Here is a 21027-nt window from a genome sequence, read left to right as displayed (position 1 = left end):
TTTTTAACTAGCACAGTTCTTTGATAAATATGCATCAGAGTTGGGTACAGATGAGGCAAGGACTCATGCAGTGTGCAGATTAATGTTTATTGAACAACAAAAGATCATCAAAACTCTCCTCAATGTCAATTTCTTTGTCCGTGTTTAAGGGGACTCAGGCAAAACAGGGCTGGCAAAACTTCATGGGTCAGGACTCATGCAGGGAACCACGGAGGAGGAGAACAGACAGAGGACAAAAGGAGAAACATAGAAAAACAAAAGGCTAACAGAGAACAGAGCGGGGGGACAAATTAACAAATACTATAAGAGGGAGCAGTCAAGATAAACATAAGTGTACATGGCCAATAGATACACAGATCAATCAACATAGTTCAATGTTTTCAAATATCTGTATAGAAATACATAAAACAATATAAAATATTAATGGTTAATATACATAAGGGTTTAGTGCAGTAAGCTTTTGAAAAAAAAAAAACATTACTTTATTCATCCGAATGAAAAAGTTCATAAGGCTCCCATGTGTCCTTCCACTTTATTCCACTGAAAAACAATATACATTTAAAATTTAAATATAAAAAAGTAAATTATTTTTTCACCCTAACTGACATTTATTAAAAAAGATGTAAGTAAAACTGTAGCATTAAAGTAGCAAAATATTAGACAGAGAGAATAAAAATGACACAAACTTATGTAAAACTGTAACAATATTTATGTTTATTATTTATATTATATTTATAATAATATTTTATATTTACAAACTAATAAAAAGTACATACCAGCCAGAGCAAGGCTGCCAGCGAACCTTTGTTTCTTTATTCCCCTGAAAATAAGCAAATAGTAAGTTTATTTTTCGACATTTTAACTATTTTATTTAACAAAGAAATTTTATCACAACACTCTCTGATCCTGCACAGAAATTAAAATTCCAGCCAAATAAAAACTCAATGTTACTTACATTTTTTGCTATTCTCGTTCCCATGGTTTTTACAAATGGAAAGTGTTCTTTGAGTAAATGTACAGGACAGTCTAATAGGAAGAGAGCATAAACAATCATATTACTATTTGAGAAGGACTGAGGCTTTAAACAACACAATGCCGGATGTAGGATAGAAAATAAAAGGCATATACAGTGTAGATGCAGAAACATGACAATGGATCTATTTTCCTACTAAAAAAATCTAACACTCCTGTTCACCAGCATAAGGCCTGATGTGCATGTTGGTACTAACATAGGATGATAGCTACTAAAACTGGTATGTGTTGGCTTTTGAATGCTGATATGATACCAGCAAGTCCACAATAAAATTCACACGTCACATCTCTTATTTCTTTATAAATAGCTGAAAAGACCAAAACAATCTTATAAAAGTTCAGTGTATATGGCCACAAACTATTTTAATTGGTTACAACTAAATGTTTTTCATTTTGCAAACCACATTCTTTTTGCCTGATGTGTTCATAGATTCTTTGATGTGTCTATAGATTCAGTAAACATGAATGTGTTAAATATTGTAATAAGCAAGCAAAAATTACATTCAGGGAATTACCTTTAATCTTGTACCGAAATTTGTTTGTTTGTGAGACAGGCAGAGGAGGGACATTGGCTGCAGCAAAAGAGGTTTGTACAGCAGCACTGGAGTCTTTTGGACCTAAAGAAAGTGTAAAGTGACAGATTAGATAGACAGAAACTTGCAGACTGGATGATGAATGGACAAAAAAGATAGACAGATTAGATAGACAGGTCTAGGGAGGATGTATGGAAGAATGTATGGATGAGAGAATGTATGAATGAATGTATGGATGAACAGATAGAGAGTTAGTAGTATAAGTGTTACCTCTAAGTGATTTTGAGACAGACAGATGAGGGACATTTGTTGCTGCAGAAGAGGTTTGTACAGCAGCACTGCAGTCTTTTGGACCTGAAGAAAGTGTAAAGTGACAGATTAGATAGACAGGTCTAGGGAGGGTGTATGGAGGAATGGAAGGGAGAATGTATGGATGAGAGGATGTATGAATGTATGGATGAACAGATAGAGAGTTAGTAGTATAAGTGTTACCTCTAAGTGATTTTGAGACAGACAGATGAGGGACATTTGTTGCTGCAGAAGAGGTTTGTACAGCAGCACTGCAGTCTTTTGGACCTAAAGAAAGTGTAAAGTGACAGATTAGATAGACAGGTCTAGGGAGGGTGTATGGAGGAATGGAAGGGAGAATGTATGGATGAGAGGATGTATGAATGTATGGGTGAGAGGATGTATGAATGTATGGATGAGAGGATGTATGAATGAATGTATGTATGTATGGATGGATGGATGGGAGGATGGACAGATAGAGAATTGGTAGTATAAGTGTTACCTCTAAGTGATTTTGAGACAGACAGATGAGGGACATTTGCTGCTGCAGAAGAGGTTTGTACAGCAGCACTGCAGTCTTTTGGACCTGAAGAAAGTGTAAAGTGACAGATTAGATAGACAGGTCTAGGGAGGATGTATGGAGGAATGGAAGGGAGAATGTATGGATGAGAGGATGTATGAATGTATGGATGAACAGATAGAGAGTTAGTAGTATAAGTGTTACCTCTAAGTGATTTTGAGACAGACAGATGAGGGACATTTGCTGCTGCAGAAGAGGTTTGTACAGCAGCACTGCAGTCTTTTGGACCTGAAGAAAGTGTAAAGTGACAGATTAGATAGACAGGTCTAGGGAGGATGTATGGAGGAATGGAAGGGAGAATGTATGGATGAGAGGATGTATGAATGTATGGATGAACAGATAGAGAGTTAGTAGTATAAGTGTTACCTCTAAGTGATTTTGAGACAGACAGATGAGGGACATTTGTTGCTGCAGAAGAGGTTTGTACAGCAGCACTGCAGTCTTTTGGACCTAAAGAAAGTGTAAAGTGACAGATTAGATAGACAGGTCTAGGGAGGGTGTATGGAGGAATGGAAGGGAGAATGTATGGATGAGAGGATGTATGAATGTATGGGTGAGAGGATGTATGAATGAATGTATGTATGTATGGATGGATGGATGGGAGGATGGACAGATAGAGAATTGGTAGTATAAGTGTTACCTCTAAGTGATTTTGAGACAGACAGATGAGGGACATTTGCTGCTGCAGAAGAGGTTTGTACAGCAGCACTGCAGTCTTTTGGACCTAAAGAAAGTGTAAAGTGACAGATTAGATAGACAGGTCTAGGGAGGATGTATGGAGGAATGGAAGGGAGAATGTATGGATGAGAGGATGTATGAATGTATGGATGAACAGATAGAGAGTTAGTAGTATAAGTGTTACCTCTAAGTGATTTTGAGACAGACAGATGAGGGACATTTGCTGCTGCAGAAGAGGTTTGTACAGCAGCACTGCAGTCTTTTGGACCTGAAGAAAGTGTAAAGTGACAGATTAGATAGACAGGTCTAGGGAGGATGTATGGAGGAATGGAAGGGAGAATGTATGGATGAGAGGATGTATGAATGTATGGATGAACAGATAGAGAGTTAGTAGTATAAGTGTTACCTCTAAGTGATTGTGAGACAGGCAGATGAGGGTCATTGGCTGCTGCAGAAGAGGTTTGTACAGCAGCACTGCAGTCTTTTGGACCTAAAGAAAGTGTAAAGTGACAGATTAGATAGACAGGTCTAGGGAGGGTGTATGGAGGAATGGAAGGGAGAATGTATGGAGGAATGGAAGGGAGAATGTATGGATGAGAGGATGTATGAATGTATGGGTGAGAGGATGTATGAATGTATGGATGAGAGGATGTATGAATGAATGTATGTATGTATGGATGGATGGATGGGAGGATGGACAGATAGAGAATTGGTAGTATAAGTGTTACCTCTAAGTGATTTTGAGACAGACAGATGAGGGACATTTGCTGCTGCAGAAGAGGTTTGTACAGCAGCACTGCAGTCTTTTGGACCTGAAGAAAGTGTAAAGTGACAGATTAGATAGACAGGTCTAGGGAGGATGTATGGAGGAATGGAAGGGAGAATGTATGGATGAGAGGATGTATGAATGTATGGATGAACAGATAGAGAGTTAGTAGTATAAGTGTTACCTCTAAGTGATTTTGAGACAGACAGATGAGGGACATTTGCTGCTGCAGAAGAGGTTTGTACAGCAGCACTGCAGTCTTTTGGACCTGAAGAAAGTGTAAAGTGACAGATTAGATAGACAGGTCTAGGGAGGATGTATGGAGGAATGGAAGGGAGAATGTATGGATGAGAGGATGTATGAATGTATGGATGAACAGATAGAGAGTTAGTAGTATAAGTGTTACCTCTAAGTGATTTTGAGACAGACAGATGAGGGACATTTGTTGCTGCAGAAGAGGTTTGTACAGCAGCACTGCAGTCTTTTGGACCTAAAGAAAGTGTAAAGTGACAGATTAGATAGACAGGTCTAGGGAGGGTGTATGGAGGAATGGAAGGGAGAATGTATGGATGAGAGGATGTATGAATGTATGGGTGAGAGGATGTATGAATGAATGTATGTATGTATGGATGGATGGATGGGAGGATGGACAGATAGAGAATTGGTAGTATAAGTGTTACCTCTAAGTGATTTTGAGACAGACAGATGAGGGACATTTGCTGCTGCAGAAGAGGTTTGTACAGCAGCACTGCAGTCTTTTGGACCTAAAGAAAGTGTAAAGTGACAGATTAGATAGACAGGTCTAGGGAGGATGTATGGAGGAATGGAAGGGAGAATGTATGGATGAGAGGATGTATGAATGTATGGATGAACAGATAGAGAGTTAGTAGTATAAGTGTTACCTCTAAGTGATTTTGAGACAGACAGATGAGGGACATTGGCTGCTGCAGAAGAGGTTTGTACAGCAGCACTGCAGTCTTTTGGACCTGAAGAAAGTGTAAAGTGACAGATTAGATAGACAGGTCTAGGGAGGGTGTATGGATGAATGTATGGATGAGAGAATGTATGAATGAATGTATGGATGGACAGATAGAGAGTTAGTAGTATAAGTGTTACCTCTAAGTGATTTTGAGACAGACAGATGAGGGACATTGGCTGCTGCAGAAGAGGTTTGTACAGCAGCACTGCAGTCTTTTGGACCTGAAGAAAGTGTAAAGTGACAGATTAGATAGACAGGTCTAGGGAGGGTGTATGGATGAATGTATGGATGAGAGGATGTATGAATGTATGGATGGACAGATAGAGAGTTAGTAGTATAAGTGTTACCTCTAAGTGATTTTGAGACAGACAGATGAGGGACATTGGCTGCTGCAGAAGAGGTTTGTACAGCAGCACTGCAGTCTTTTGGACCTGAAGAAAGTGTAAAGTGACAGATTAGATAGACAGGTCTACGGAGGATGTATGGAGGAATGTATGGATGAGAGAATGTATGAATGAATGTATGGATGGACAGATAGAGAGTTAGTAGTATAAGTGTTACCTCTAAGTGATTTTGAGACAGACAGAGGAGGGACATTGGCTGCTGCAGAAGAGGTTTGCACAGCAGCACTGCAGTCTTTTGGACCTGAAGAAAGTGTAAAGTGACAGATTAGATAGACAGGTCTAGGGAGGGTGTATGGAGGAATGGGAGGGAGAATGTATGGATGAGAGGATGTATGAGTGTATGGATGAACAGATAGAGAGTTAGTAGTATAAGTGTTACCTTTAAGTGATGGTGAGACAGACAGATGAGGGACATTTGTTGCTGCAGAAGAGGTTTGTACAGCAGCACTAGAGTCTTCTGCTGTGAAATGGGTAATGTATGTGACTGGATCACAGGCACTTGTTCCTTGAGCAGGCATCTTGTAAAATAACAATAAATGTTAAAAGGTCAAAATAACAATAAAAAAATATATTTTTTATGGCCAATTTGTTAAACATGCTAAAACAAAATCCTAACTTTGAAGAATAACTACATATGATGTCCATCTAAAATTAAATATGCTTTTAGACCAGTAATTCTCAATTCAGGACCCACTGTTGTCCACATTTTGCATGTTTTCCTTATTTAACACACCTGATTCAAAGCTTCACAAACTCCACTGGGTGTGTAGGAAAAGACAGACATACAAAATGTGGAGAGCAGTGAGAACCAAGGACTAGAGTCTATCTAAAAAAATTCAGCAAATTATGCTCTATATCAGGGGTGGCGAACATCAGTCCTGGAGTGCCGCAGTCATGCATAGTTTAGCTCCAACTCTAATCAAACACACCTGAACAGGCTATTCATTAATGTATCACTATGAAGCTACAGGCAGGTAAGGTTTAATCAGGATTGGAGTTAAACTCTGCAGGACTGCAGCTCTCCAGGACCAACATTCACCACCCCTACTCTATATTGTAAAACAACATGTATAATGTGCATAATTTGTGGTTTTTAAGTCGCATGAAAGGTCCAGCACTTTTGAACGTGGTTGAGGTCTACATGAGATTATATTAGCGATATCAAATTGTTACAGTCATTCTGTTTATGTTTCTGTTGGTTATATTCCTATTTACATGCCATCCTTGGTTACTTATTGATTATTCATTCTACACTAGTCAACATTTGAAGGGCTTTGTGATATTTTGTTCCTAGTTTTTGGATTTACTTTGCTTATAGTGCTTATAATTCATTGTGTGGTTTACTACAGCCATATTTTATTAAATGGTGTCTGTGGCTATATTAATTGAACAACAATGTGCTTCAAACAAGTGAGCATACAATCGAACCGTTAACAGAGTGTAAGATCTTTACAGCATGAACTGAACTTTACATTTTAACAACAGTAGTTTAACATAGAAGTTTTTACATATATGCTTATTTATTTAAATCATACTAAATAAAGAGTTAACTTAAATCATAATATATTAATGCATATTCACTTTAGGTGAAAGTGAAGTTTACATGCAAAAGAACATACCTCTGGGGGTGAAGCAATGACAGTTTCCAAGCAAGGAAAAGGGGGATTTGTCAGTCGGGTAGATTTTGGAGGTGAAGCAAGTGCTGAAACTGGTAAAGTGAGCTTGTGAGTTATTGTGGGGAAACAACATATTCCTGAAAGATGTATCAATGCAGATGACATCAAAGGTTTTTGTCACTGTTACAAAATGTGATGCTTAATAATTAATTACTGTAGATGCTTGTGTACATTTGGTAAATCTAGAAAAAACAGCTGTTATTCATTAACAAAATAGATTATACGTAATTACCTTTAGTTTTCTCCAGGATTCTCTTTTTAATTGGCGGCTGGAAGGTGTGAGATGGTTCTTCTGAGAGATCAACTGGAGTAAGGATTAAAGTTACAACATTCTCTTCGTCAATACTGGCCCTAGGATTATCCTCTTTATGAAAGACTGTGGTATCAACTCCAGCACTGACAACACAATCTTCCTCACTGGAGAACATGCTTTGGCTGCTTTCAACTTCACTGTCCTGGGCAGAATATTTAACTGTAAAATAAGTAGCGCAAAAGCAGTCAGATCGATGGCTGGGTAAATGTCTATTTCTACAGTCAAAAAAGCCTTATACTAACATAGCCTGAAAGGCTGCTCTGTTAGAAAGGACCCATTCCAAATGTTTCGCTAAAAGGTATGGTTAGAACTAACATAAAAAAATCTTTAACAGTACAGTTACCTTTTAGAAGACTTGAGAAAATATTCTTAATGGTTTCAATGGACAACTTCTCCTCTGGGGATGAAAAGGAACTATCAGTTATCACGTCAGTTGTAAAAGACCCTGACATATTCCTCTTCCCCAAGAGCAGAACAGGATATCTTCCCAAAGCCTGCATTTTGTGCATCTGTAATCACAAGAGAAAAACATTAGTTGGACACTAATAGTAAAATACTAAATGTAAAATTATAAACCTATTTAAATAGTAATAAAATGTTTACTACAATTAATAAACCAGTTTAAATTAAGCAATGTTTGTTAAATAAAAAGAAGCCGTATTTGTTTCATCTTCCACCTGTCTAAATATGTTATAAATGTTGTTGGAAAACATCGCAAAACACTTTATCGATTCCTTGAGTCACACTTAGGATATCTGTGTATATATAGACGACTTCATGGGACGCACGTACATTGTCCGATTACATGTCTGGATGGCAGTAAATTTCCGGTCTCTGTTTGTTTAATGGTCTGGCTAGTGGCTAAACTGAACTCTGTAACAGATACCTTTTTAAAAATAACAAATGTTTTGGTTTCTTAAAGACAAAAGGGGTCATGGATCACCGCTATGTGAACAGAGGGTTGGCTGCCGATCTGTAGTTAAGATTGTATGCATTCATTTTACACAGTAACAGTAGCTCAGTGTAGTTTTTGATACGCTTCAGCTATGATTTGAACAAAGGTAATCTACTTGTTATTTAGCTTGTTATCAGAAATAAACTAATCTTAAACTACTTTGTTGTTATTAATTCTTTGCGGAAGTTACGAAAGTTGTGTTTGTTCCACGAAAGCTGTTTGTTTATGTTGTTACTGCTAAAACCGTACATAATCAGTGGAAGACAGGAAAGATTTCTGGAATCTTTTTAAAAACAAACAGTGGTTACTTCACATTTCAGCTTTATCTGAGGCCAAACAGACATGCTTACATATAGATAAACATATACACATGCAGATACAATAAAGGGCAACTTCAACATTGGAATGTATTAAATAATGACTTACCAGAACATTTGCCGAATTTACAAGTTTACAGAAATTATTTGCTACTTTCATATTTTTGACCCATTTCTCATTTATTTTTTGTTTGGCTACTTGTATTGCTTTTTTCATTTCTTGCTTTTCTCCGCAGTGTTTGCAGGTTTTGCAAGCCACAGAAATGTGAACATTGCATGATTTACACTTTTTGAATGTTGATCCAGGCATCCTGTGACACACGCATGAGAATACCTGTAAAAAATCATTCAATGCAATGTTATATAGTTATGCTTCTACAAAATAGCATAGATCAATACAATTTTCATGCTGGTTAACGTTGCTGGTGTGGTGTTGTGTTAGTGTTACTTCAATAAGTTAAATTAAACATGTTAAACTGGCCCAAGCCGTTTTAAGATGGTAATGAGCAAAAATAGCCGGTCTAAGTTAATTAGGAAATGAGTTAAGTGAGCTTTTTCAAGTGTAATAAGAACTGGTGGATTAAATATCTTACATTTACACATACAGTACTTAGTGTAAGGGATAACATTAGCACATGCCGCAGACACTTTAATACATTATAAAGTTTGGATGTTTTTCGCGTAAAACGAGAAACTACACGTGAAGATCGAAATACACACATACTAAAATTATATTTTACTTTGAATACAATATCAGCTAACAAATAATATAAATAAGGAAACTGTTGGAAGGATGGATGGATGGCTTACCTGTACCGCTATATTTCTTTGCACACAGTGCGCGGGAGATGCAACAGGAGAAATATCGTGACCGGAAGTGGTCCAAGCAAAGCGAAAAAAAAAAATGCGTACCTGATAAAATAGCATGTTAAATATTATACAACCCCCAAAAATACATGCAGATTTTTCTACTAAACTTCCATAAAAAAATATGAAAGCCCAATGCCAAATGGTATTGCTTTTGATAAGTCTAGGCTAGTATATTTCGTTTTAGTTATTAAAGCCTATGCTAATTATAATATTATTTTTTAGATTTTTACTATATTTTATTTAATTTTTTATTATTACGCGTCCTCTGAAATACGTCACGTGATTGGTCGCAACATACACCCTTAACCAACCATGATTGTATCCTTTTTTATTTATTTTTATTTCTCTTCCCTTATTATTTCCTTGTGTTATTGCATATGACAATAATGCATGTCTAACTTACTTATGTTCTGTAAAAAACATGATTTTACTACAAGTGATTATTAAAAAATTTACTCTACAACGCGAGAGTGTGACACTAACGTCATGCGTCCTGAAAGAATCTTTTTTTATTTTATTGTTTGCAAAGCGTTAAAATCGTGACAAGAAGAATTATATCAACACATCTCAAATAAAAACAACGGACAAGCACAGACACCAGAAATGTTTTTTATTGGGTATAAAATGATTAGCGAATGCTTTTGTTTAATTGGTGCCATTCTTCCCGGATTCGTCCTGGCCAGGATTTCGGCGCGTCTTCCGGAAGTCGTATTTTTTTGACCGCATACGCCATTCAGTTAAAAACATAAGACAATCGTAGATTCATTCTTACCTTAAAATGTAACGGTTGCTTTTCTGTAATAATCCTAATAATCCTCCAAGACGTATGAGGTCGACAAATACGACTTCCGGAAGACGAACCCGAAATCCTGGCCAGGACGCGGCCGGGAAAAAATGGCACGTATGGACACCCCTGACACCTTTTGTAAGTAAAACTGGTGCTCTTAAAGTTTATTGACGTGTGTTGCAACTTCTTGCACCCAGTAAATGCACAATTGTTCATAAGAATACAGGGATTTGCAACATTTAAACTCGTAAGGTATGTAGGCAATTTAGTCCAAAACCGAAATCATATACAATGTCCGAGTATGCCAGTAACGTTTGAGGCGGTATGTCTGTAATCCATAATTTGGGCAGCCAGCTCGCGTACGTGTCGATAGTCTTTCATTTGTCCAAAAACTGCTGTTTTGCGATAACAGCTTTTCCCAGAAGAGAACACTTTCTATTTCCTTCAGCTTACATTATGATTTTAACGTTCAGACAAAAAAATTGAACATGGGGCTTACAAAACAGTACTCCAGCAAAGAACTATCTTTCCGGTATAGCGGGGCGGTAACAACATGCGACGCGGACTGACGTCATCTCACATTCTCTATACGTAAGCATTTTTACGTAATTAATGTGAAAAAACGTAGGAATTTTACGTTTTTAAAGCCTTAATACGTGCATATTATACGTATAGGCATCTATTTAAACGTCTCACGCATACGTTTGCAATAGACATATTTTACGTACAAATAGATACGTATTTGCATGAGATCACGTTGGAATGACGCAAATTAAGCGACATGATTGCCGGGAAAACATGCTTTTCACCTCAAACGCATATAATTCAAGCGAACAATGAAAAATAATCTAGAGCGAGGAACTCAATGCTTTGTGTTTGGTGTGTACGTAGTATAATATTTAGATATTTCAATATTTTTAATAATGTGCAATTAAACAGGTGTACTTAAGAAATTCGCCAGAAAGTGTATATGTACAAATAAGAGAGCAGGAATTACATGACAACAGGTGGCTTATTGGACTCACCATAGACTGTAAAAAATATGGATGTAGTGTCCGTGATGTCATCCGTGGGTTTGTGGAAAGCATTTTTGAAGCCCAAAGTTGGCGGAGCCTGCTGTCGCCATCTTGGCAGTGTGTCACTCGCAGATAACCGAAAATGGGCAAAGAGGCGAGACGTGGATTGAGCTGAGGTGCCTGGTTGCTGAAACCATGCCCCCTAGATCGAGAGTATGGACGGCAGCAGCAATTCACCTGTCGCTCAAGTGGCACGCATTTAATTATGCTGAACTTTAAGGGTTAATATAATTTACAAGTCTGGCCGGAGTTACCTTCCGGTCTGTGCTTGTTTTTTAGTCTGATTAGGATCAAATAAGTGCATTTTGGAAAAAAAAATTCTGGTTTCCAAAAGATTTTTAGACTTTGCATAATTGGTGCCTCTGTGATCACGACTGAGGCATTTTGCACCGTGAGAATAACAAGTAAAGCCTTTTGTTGTACATGTATGATTATTTTAGTTATTTTGCCAGCCAATGATTAGAAATTTTTGTTTAAATTCTAGGAAAGTGGCACCTGGGTCTCAACTGTGAAAACAGTGCCGACCACTGCCACCATCCCACCTCTCATGGCTTTGACCACTTCTATGGTAGCATTATGACGAACCTCCGGGACTGCCAGCCTGGACATGGGACAATCTTCAGTATCGTCCATGATCACATTCCCTACAAGTACATTAATATTGGTCTAGTCTCCTTGGCTTTACTCCATTTTAGAGGGGTGATAACGGTGCCCAGGAAGGTAGTTTTTGGTTTTCTGGTCCTGATAGGGATACTGGTCATTCTCTTTGAGCTGATGGTGTACACGTTCCCAAATTTTAATTGCTTTCTAATGAGAGGGGCGGAGATTGTGGAGCAACCATTTATATCAGAAAATCTCACACAGAGGATGACTCACGAGGCGATAGAGTTTATGGAAAGGTATGTGTCTACCTTTATAAGTATTATTTTTATGCATTTATGTATGTATTTTTGGTTTATATATTGTAATTTTAATTTCAAATTCATGGAAAATCAGTCCATTACTCTTAGGGCTTTTATTCAAAATGAAAGGTCATATTGAAGCCTCTACTACATGTTTGTGTCATATACATTATATGCACGCACCCGCTAAATGCCAACAAAACCTAGACATTTGATGCAGTTTTACTTACCACCTGCGACTTATGACCTGGTTGTTTTATCATTGGGATCGCCCCATTTTTAACGAAATCCCCTTTAAAATATGTTAAACCTTGTCGAAAGTTCATTTCTGTCAGTCTTTGATCTCTGATATGTGGGAAAGCAATTTTAAAATGATGTGCTTTGTGTTTTATTTTAATGTAAAGATTGAACAATACAGGATTTCTTCTTTACATTTTAACACAGAAATTCAGAGAGGCCGTTCTTGCTCTTCTTTTCATTCATCCAAGTCCACACTGCACTTTTTGCATCCCCTCGCTTCAGGGGCAAAAGCCAACATGGTCTTTATGGTGACGCTGTCATGGAGGTGGACTGGAGTGTAGGTACTGAATGATTTTGATTTTAACTTTTGCTTCACAGTTTTATAACATGCACTTTTCGGAGTAAAATCTTAAACTTAATCTATGCTTTTCAATGTACCATGTTTTTACGACGTCTCTATGATGAAATTAAGATTTGACAATATAACTGTTGGGTTTTGTGATGATTCTGCCTGAGTAAAATAAGCCCACGCCCTTGTCTCTATGCAGGGTTCCCAGGGGTCCTTGAAATCCTTGAAAGTTTGTGAATCTGGGGGAAAAAATCAAGGCCCTGGGAAGTTTTTGAAAATATACATACATAGATACAGGTCATTGAAAGTGCTTGAATCTATTTTATGCAAAAGGTTTTCTAAAAAAAATCCATTATTCCCTGTGTAGTGTAAAAATTCTAGACTTTTTAAGCACACGTGCTAAACTGTTCACTTTAAATGCTTATGTCTTCTGTATGCGAATGTTGATTCATACCAAAATGCTTTTTTGCATAGTTGTGTTTGACACATGAAAGCGTCTCGGGTTACGTATCTAACCTTTTGTATCTAACATGCTGGGTCTCCCTTGCCATACTTCCTGCGTCCCTGTAACGCCGTCTTTGACAATATTTCAAATAGCGATATACTTCCTGGCTCCCACCTCATCTTTGTTGTTAAGCCTCACCATTGGTTGAATTTGATATACACATTCAGACCCACTTACCCCTGGAGATGTCCCCAAAGTGTCACCACAGTGACGCAGCCCGAGTTCCTCGAAATGGAACTGTAACCAGGGTTTCCCGCAGAAAATTTATTAGTTAAGGTGTTAGGGTTGGGTGAGTGGGTGTAGCCGAGGGCGTGGCAATCAAAGGGGCGTATGCGTCATGATGAAAATTAAAATATTTTAATAGAATAAATAAAATATTTATTTTAAAACACTCAAATAAAACTTAATTTTGAAGAAACTATGACAAAAAATGAACACATACTAGATTATTAATGAATTAAATGTTTTTACCTATAACGGGAAAAGCTGCGTGATGAAGTGAAACTAAAGGGTTAATAAACACTACTATAAGTTGTAGATCGTCTGGAGAATGATGATAGATAACGCAAAAATTGTAAAAACTGATTATTTCCCATTATTAATAACATTATCTTAAAAGAGTGTAACTGTAGCATGTAAATAATGCACATGAATAAAATGAGCAAGAGCGCTCAACAATTATATCTAATCAACAGGCACGTGAAACCCTAGCAGGTTGCTCAAACAACAAAATCACCAGCTAACTTACTTTAAAATTGCAAGAACTATAGACGAATACAATAACAGGCTTAAATAACCCCAAAACATAAGTCCACTTACAGTTCTCAAGGACACGTGTTTTATCAACTGGCTATCCTCCAGACATGACGGAGCAAGTCTTATCTCATTTCGTCCGTGTGGTGCGCATGCACGCTCGTGGTGTGAAGCGCGTCTGCGCCATTCGCCGAGATGTTTTATCAACTGGCTAGTTATCCTCCAGACATGACGGAGCAAGTCTTATGTCATTTTGGCTGTGTGGCGCACGTCCCCGCTTACAGTGTGATGGGCGTATGCGCTATTCTCCGAGAAGCACTTGATGGCCTTTTGTGCAGCGATTGATTTTTATTATTATTTTTGGACGACCTAGTTAAGGCTGTAGAGTTTCCAAGCTTAGGTGGACTTGAAATGTGTCCCCACATTTAGTCCTTGAATTTAAGGGTATTGGACCTGAAAGGTCCTTGAATGGTCCTTGAATTTGAAGTTTACTAAGGTGTGGGAACCCTGTCTATGACACTGTGCTGCAAAGATGTCCATCTTGGCCTTTTAGAATGTCAGCCTATAGGAACGGTTCCTAGGGTGCCCAAAATGGTTGCTAGGGTGAACTTGCACCCCATTGTAAGGTATGTCCTACATCCCTCTTCAAAATGAGAAACCCGCATGTTTCTATGAAATCCTGGCTTGAAGCTATGACTCTTAAGATTCTCCCAATGTTAGGTCCATGGGATTTTTCCCCCATTGTTTGTATATTGGAAATTTTGAACACCTCTTACACCCTAAGGGTACAACTTGCACCCCATTGTGAGATATATTTTTACAGAGCCTTCCACCCTCTTCAAATGTAGAAAATTACATATTTCTAAGAAATTCTCACGTGGAGCTATGATCTGTCAAAGTTTGGCGCAATGTTAAGTCTATGGGATTTTTTGGGAGATTGTTCTGCCCCTGTGCAAACATCGTGCACCTGATCAGCTGGTCGATTTGTGCCCTCATTCATGGGTCTACTACAAACGAGTGTGGGATGTTACGTGTCAAAATTCGTCCTGAAAGCAAATATTGATATCCCTGGGGAATAACAATAGTGATGTTTTGCATAAATTCAAGCACCTTCCTCAGCTGCAACCATTTCTCAGGGAAAACTTATATTAAATATTGAAAAAAGTGGTAACTTCTACGATTATCTGAGCAAATTTTGATGAAGATTGGACAAGATTTGGAGAAGAAATCTCAACTCAACTTTCTGCGTGAGCCAATGAATTGTAAATTTGGAGAAGGAACCTTTCAGTTGTTTTTTCAGTACTAATTAGGTTTTTAGTAATTTAGTAATATATCTAATTGGTAGTCTTGTTGCTGTTCCTAGGTCAGATCATGCAAACTCTTGAGCGCCTAAAATTGAAGGAAAACACTCTGGCGTATATGACCTCGGATCAGGGGCCACACCTGGAAGAGATTTCCATCCATGGAGAGGTGCACAGGGGTCACAACGGAATATACAAAGGTATGACGACATACCTGTCCAATAGATTCCCCATGAAGTAGCCCTGAAGGGCCAGCTTCCTGTTAGGCCTTGCTATTTATAGATATAAATATAAGATGATCAAGAATAAGTTATCAGATCTTCTGTTCCTTTGTTATCTCTCGAGCAGCTGGCAAGTCAACCAATTGGGAAGGTGGGATTCGGGTACCGGGGATTCTTCATTGGCCTGGAGTCCTACCTGCAGGGAAGGTCATTGATGAGCCCACTAGCAACATGGATGTTTTCCCCACCGTGGTGAATTTAGCTGGTGGTTCTGTACCCAGCGACAGGTGAGCATGTCACCTAGCAGCAAAATCTGACATTTAACCACCCAGACAATTATTTGGTTAATCATTCAAATTGGCTGGGTGGTTAATATCACATTTTTCTGTGGTGAAAAACTGAGAACACATTTATTTCAGACTTGGCTCTTTTGCCTCTCTGCTGCCATCTGTGTTTGAAACATGAAATTGTAGTTATTTGCAGAGTTATTTTTTTAAGGTGTGTTGTGTTGACCCCGATACTCTGCATGAATCAGTCTGAAATGATGGTGTGATGAATTAACTTTAAAGAGTTCATGTTATATTTGCCTTAAAATCCGACCCAACTCCGATTATAAGACATTATTATAAGCGGGATAAGGTATGTTGAACGTTTTGAACACTCATTTTATATGTATTTACATAAAACAGATTTACTTTATTTGATAAAGTTACAGATTTCAGCTTTAATAAATAGCAGACTGGTTGTTGAGTCTGTTTAACCTGGGGTTAATTGTAACACAGCTACTTTACATTTACATCTTTTTCTCTCACTGTCAGAAAATCTCTTGTGAATTTGTGAAAAGTTTTGATGTATTTTGGTTAAGATATTGAACAAATAGTGTTTGGAGGCATGAAAGTAAATTTCTTCATCTTATGTTTTTTTTTTCCGATTTCTGAGTTGGGTGTAAGTCACCAAATCTAACTTAATATTAAATTATTCACTGCCTTGTCATCTAAAACATAACACCATTTTGAAACATGTCAGCAACTCCTAGTAACTGATAAAACTGATTGAAAACATTTTTACATTTTTATATATGCATTGCTGTATCATTTATATATGCGTTGCTGTAGGATCATGGATGGATGAATGTGTGGATATCTATTATATAAAATATACAATATCCACCTTTAGTGTATATAGACAGATTTAATTCACTTGAATTATTTGTGTTTAAACAACATTTTCTAGCAGGTGTTACAACAAACCCTCTGTTATTATGACCCCCACCTATGGGGTAAGTTGTAGCGTTTGCACTCCTGTCACTTTCGTTTTAAATGTATGATAACGGTACTGTAGGTCCCACAAACTTACCTACAAACTTTAAGTGTTCATTTGTAACAGAGATTTGTGTGTTGATTGTGTAAAAAAAAGTATTAATGTATTTGTATTACAGACACATTGATGGCCATGATCTCTTGCCACTGTTGCAAGGGCAAGTGAAACGTTCTGAACATGAATTTATGTTCCATTACTGCAATGCCAACCTGAACGCTGTAAGATGGCACCCATCAAACAGTGAGTCTCAAGTCTCTTATTTACATACAGATACTCAAACAATGTTTTGAAACTGGGGCTGTACAATATTAAAGAAAATGCTTTAAGCAACATCTTGCTAAATAATTCAGTGTGAGATACACTAATACTTTGAGTTTAAAATTCATTTGATGAAAATGATATAACCAATACATATGTTTAAAAAAACTTTAGACAGTTTTTAGGATTTTTTTTTCAAGTAAAGCTAGAAGTATAGTTCTGTTTTTACGCATATGTGAGGGTCCGTGTACAGTCCTCGTGATGCAGATTTTATTATCAGAATAGTACGCGCCCACTGTACAAGCACGGCTGGATTTTTGTATGCGTAGATCAGGTATGCGCCTACAGGACAATGTAGTATGAGGATATGCATTTTGTCGCAATGAGCATGCGTCATGTAAACATACGAGTAAAATAAACTATATTTCACAAGGCTGTGCGTTTGATCGTGCACGTATGTTCACATATATGTAACAAAACAGACTATACTTCGCACTTTAGGATGCTTTTGTAATACTTCTTTCCTATCTGCAGTTAAGATAATGCACTTAGGAAAAGTTATTCTGTAATAGCTTTGGTCTTCGATGAGGTCCTAAATGAAATTACTATGATAGCCAAACAGATAAGATTTTCAAGTTACGATTTTTCTGTAATACGCCACTGATCAATAAGGAATATAAAAAAATAAGTTATTATAATAATAACAATCTTTGACAATAGACTAAGTAAAAATGGTCCCAATTTGTCACTGGGGTGGTACCCTTTCGAAAAGCAGGGTTCCCATGAGTCCTTGAAAGTTTGTGAATCTGGGGGGGGGATTTAAGCATACACAGGTCATTGAAATTTCTTAAATCTTTTTCATGCAAGAAGTTTTCTGAGAAAAATTCCCTGTGTAGTGTTGGATAATATCCTAAAAATTCTAGACTTTTTAAGCACACGTGTTAAACTGTTGGCTTTAAATGCTTATATCTTCTGTATGCCAATGTTGATTCATACCAAAATGCTTTTTTGCATAGTTGTGTTTGACACATGAAAACGTCTCGGGTTACGTATGTAACTGTTGTTCCCTTAGAAGGGAACGAGATGCAGCGTCTCCCTTGCCATACTTCCTGCGTCCCTGTAACGCCGTCTTTGGCAATATTTCAGATAGCGATATACTTCCTGGCTCCCGCGTCACCCTGTCTTTGTCGTTAAGCCTCACCATTTGTTGAATTTGATATACACATTCAGACGCACTTACCCCTGGAGGCGTCCCCAAAGTGTCACCGCAGTGACGCAGCGCGAGTTCCCTCGAAAGGGAACTGCAACAATGTATCTTAAAATGTAACACAATGTAACCTTTCCCTCACTTAAAATGTGTCCCCATATTTAGTCCTTGAATTTGCAGGTATTGAAAGGTCCTTGAATTTGAAGTTAACTAAGGTGTGGGAACCCTGAAAAAGTACACATTTGTACCTAAGGAGTTCATATTCGCTTCTCTGAGGTACATACTGGTACCAAAGAGTGCATTTTAAATGCTAGATAGGGCCTTTTAATAGTACCCCAGTGAGAGCTTGGGATCATATTTTGACCATTTTTTCTGACCGTGTATAATACAAAAAATTATTTAATCTAGGGATGCACCGAAATGAAAATTCTTGGCCGAAAACCGAAAATGAGGAAACCAAGGCCGAAAAACCGAAACCGAAACACCGAAATAAATTATTATGCCAATTATTAGTACAAATGCATTTATGGCTATCACTGTGTACTAACTTTACTAGGGGTGTGTGACAGATCACAAAACTCACGGTTCAGATCACATTACAGTTTTTGAGGCACGGATCGGATTATTTTTCAGATCAGCAAAAAGGGGGTGGGGAAAATCTATTAACAAATAAAGAAATTACAAACATTTATCAAAAAGAACAAAGTTGCACATTAATAAGGGCTAACATTAGCATTAGGTACAGAAATCGAATTAAATGAGTCACAACACTGTCTTTATTGTACAAATTAAATATATTATTATTTTTAGAGCTATTTGTCTTTGTTAGACTTAAGTAGGTTAATTGAGGTTACTGTCTCTTTAAATAAGCAGAGACTGGTTTATGACTGTAATCTATACATACACTTAAGACATAAACAAATGTTTTTATTAGAAAAAGAATACTTTGGAGATAATTTTGTTTATATGTGCTCTGTCAATAACAGAAAGATTTTACGTTCGCTTGTTTGCGTCTCACTCGTGTGTGCACTATTGAGGGCACTTAAACGCGAGCGCACACAGAGAACGAAGGCGAATCCCAAACAGCGCAGCATAAAAACGTTACGTTGTTTTTCATTGCTTTATTCGGCACATGTATGTTAATGGATTACAGTATGAGACACATTTGCGCGACTCTCTCTAAAATTTACACATCAAGAGTTCTGATCTTTGAAGGGCGTACTCACTGTGATGATCACGTCTGGACCGGACACAACCGCAGGTGCCTCTGTGCGTACTTTAGCGCCTTTTTGCGGTTAAATAAATCCACGCCGCATACATGTTGCTTCAGACAAGCACGTGCAGGTCGCGGTTTCTGTTTGCGTCATCACAACATTTCGGCCGTATTGTTTCGGTGATAAAAGTCTTTCGGTGGCCGAATATTCGGTGCATCCCTAATTTAATCTCACCCTGTAAGACATTTAACTGTAAATCATTGGAAAACAATAAATGACTTTGGCTGTTTTTCTAGGTAGTGCAGTCTGGAAGGCCTTATTCTTCACCCCTAACTTCTACCCAGAGAACAGCTCGGCCTGTTTCCACACTCATATCTGCTTCTGCATTGAGCCTTTTATCACATACCATGATCCTCCACTGCTTTTTGAGCTGTCAAGTGACCCATCAGAGAGCACCCCCCTGACCCCAGACACAGAACCCAAGTTCAACTCAGTTCTAGAGGCTATAAAGGGAGCGGTAAGCCATCACACCCAGAGTCTGAAGCCTGTCCAAATGCAGTTTTCCCGTGGAAACTTGATCTGGAAACCCTGGCTCCAGCCTTGCTGCTCGTCTCTCAGTCAGCTTTGCAGTTGTGAAAGAGATCATCAGACAGGGATGCCAAATCATGAGGTTCAAAAAGAATAACAGCTTCAAGAAAATTTAATGGTATTGAATTTTATTGAAAACTGGTAACAACTCAATGGCCATAATACTCTTACAGGCTTTGGTGCTCATAATATTTTTTAGGGATGGAACTTTGGTATCCAATCTGTTTTGCTTATTTTTTGCTTGTGACTATCAAGCTGCACTGAATGTTTTTTAGCACCCATAAGAGGTCTCCACACTGTCAGTCTCCACACTGTTCACTATGTAATCTCATTACATTTAGAAATGGTCTGTTAAATGAAATTAAACAATGTTTGCCTAATTTTTAAGAGCCAGATGTGATTTTGTATTGGTCAGTATTTACTACCAATGGACAGTTTAATGCATTATTTCTTCTATTCGTTCAGTTGCTGTTTACAAAAAATAACATTGTGATGTCAAATACATGATACCTTCCCAGATAGCACACGTACGTCTCAGATACGTATCTGCGAGGTAATCACTCAGATTTCCATTCCGTCTGGAAAACGTATTATAAAGGTCGTTTGCCCATATGAATTACGTATCTGAGACGTACGAGCCCAGCCGTTTTGAAGACGCTTTTAAGATCTTTTCAAGACGCTTGATATTTAGAATGATGGTTAGCAGATGTATCTAAGATATTTCCAAGATGTTTCTTAGATCTTTAAAAGATCTTTATAAGAGCTTTAATCGAGCTCTTTCTAAGATGTTTCTGAGAGCTTTAAAAGACGATTAAAAGATCATTAAAAATAAATTGCTCTAAACTACATCTTCTACACAGTTATACACATTATTACAATATATCATTGACAACAATTAAAACAGTATTTTCAATA

At 37.7% G+C, this 21027-nt stretch overlaps 1 protein-coding gene across 2 annotated transcripts in view; it reads left to right on the top strand.

Moving 5' to 3' along the window:
* Positions 1-20619, top strand: part of sts (steroid sulfatase (microsomal), isozyme S) — a 36971-nt gene extending 16352 nt beyond the window's left edge. For both annotated transcript variants that reach the window (XM_073813784.1, XM_073813785.1), the window contains exons 5-10: positions 11739-12153; positions 12601-12737; positions 15367-15504; positions 15653-15812; positions 16964-17085; positions 19821-20619. In XM_073813784.1, the coding sequence (XP_073669885.1) occupies positions 11739-12153; positions 12601-12737; positions 15367-15504; positions 15653-15812; positions 16964-17085; positions 19821-20209 (1361 nt within the window). In that variant the 3' untranslated portion in view covers positions 20210-20619. The remainder of the gene's footprint in view (positions 1-11738; positions 12154-12600; positions 12738-15366; positions 15505-15652; positions 15813-16963; positions 17086-19820) is intronic.
* The last annotated feature ends 408 nt before the right edge of the window (positions 20620-21027 follow it).

This window comes from Paramisgurnus dabryanus, chromosome 3 (assembly GCF_030506205.2).
Source record: "Paramisgurnus dabryanus chromosome 3, PD_genome_1.1, whole genome shotgun sequence".
In the NCBI taxonomy this organism is placed as follows: Eukaryota; Metazoa; Chordata; class Actinopteri; order Cypriniformes; family Cobitidae; genus Paramisgurnus; species Paramisgurnus dabryanus.
This window is presented reverse-complemented; position numbering and strand designations above follow the sequence as displayed.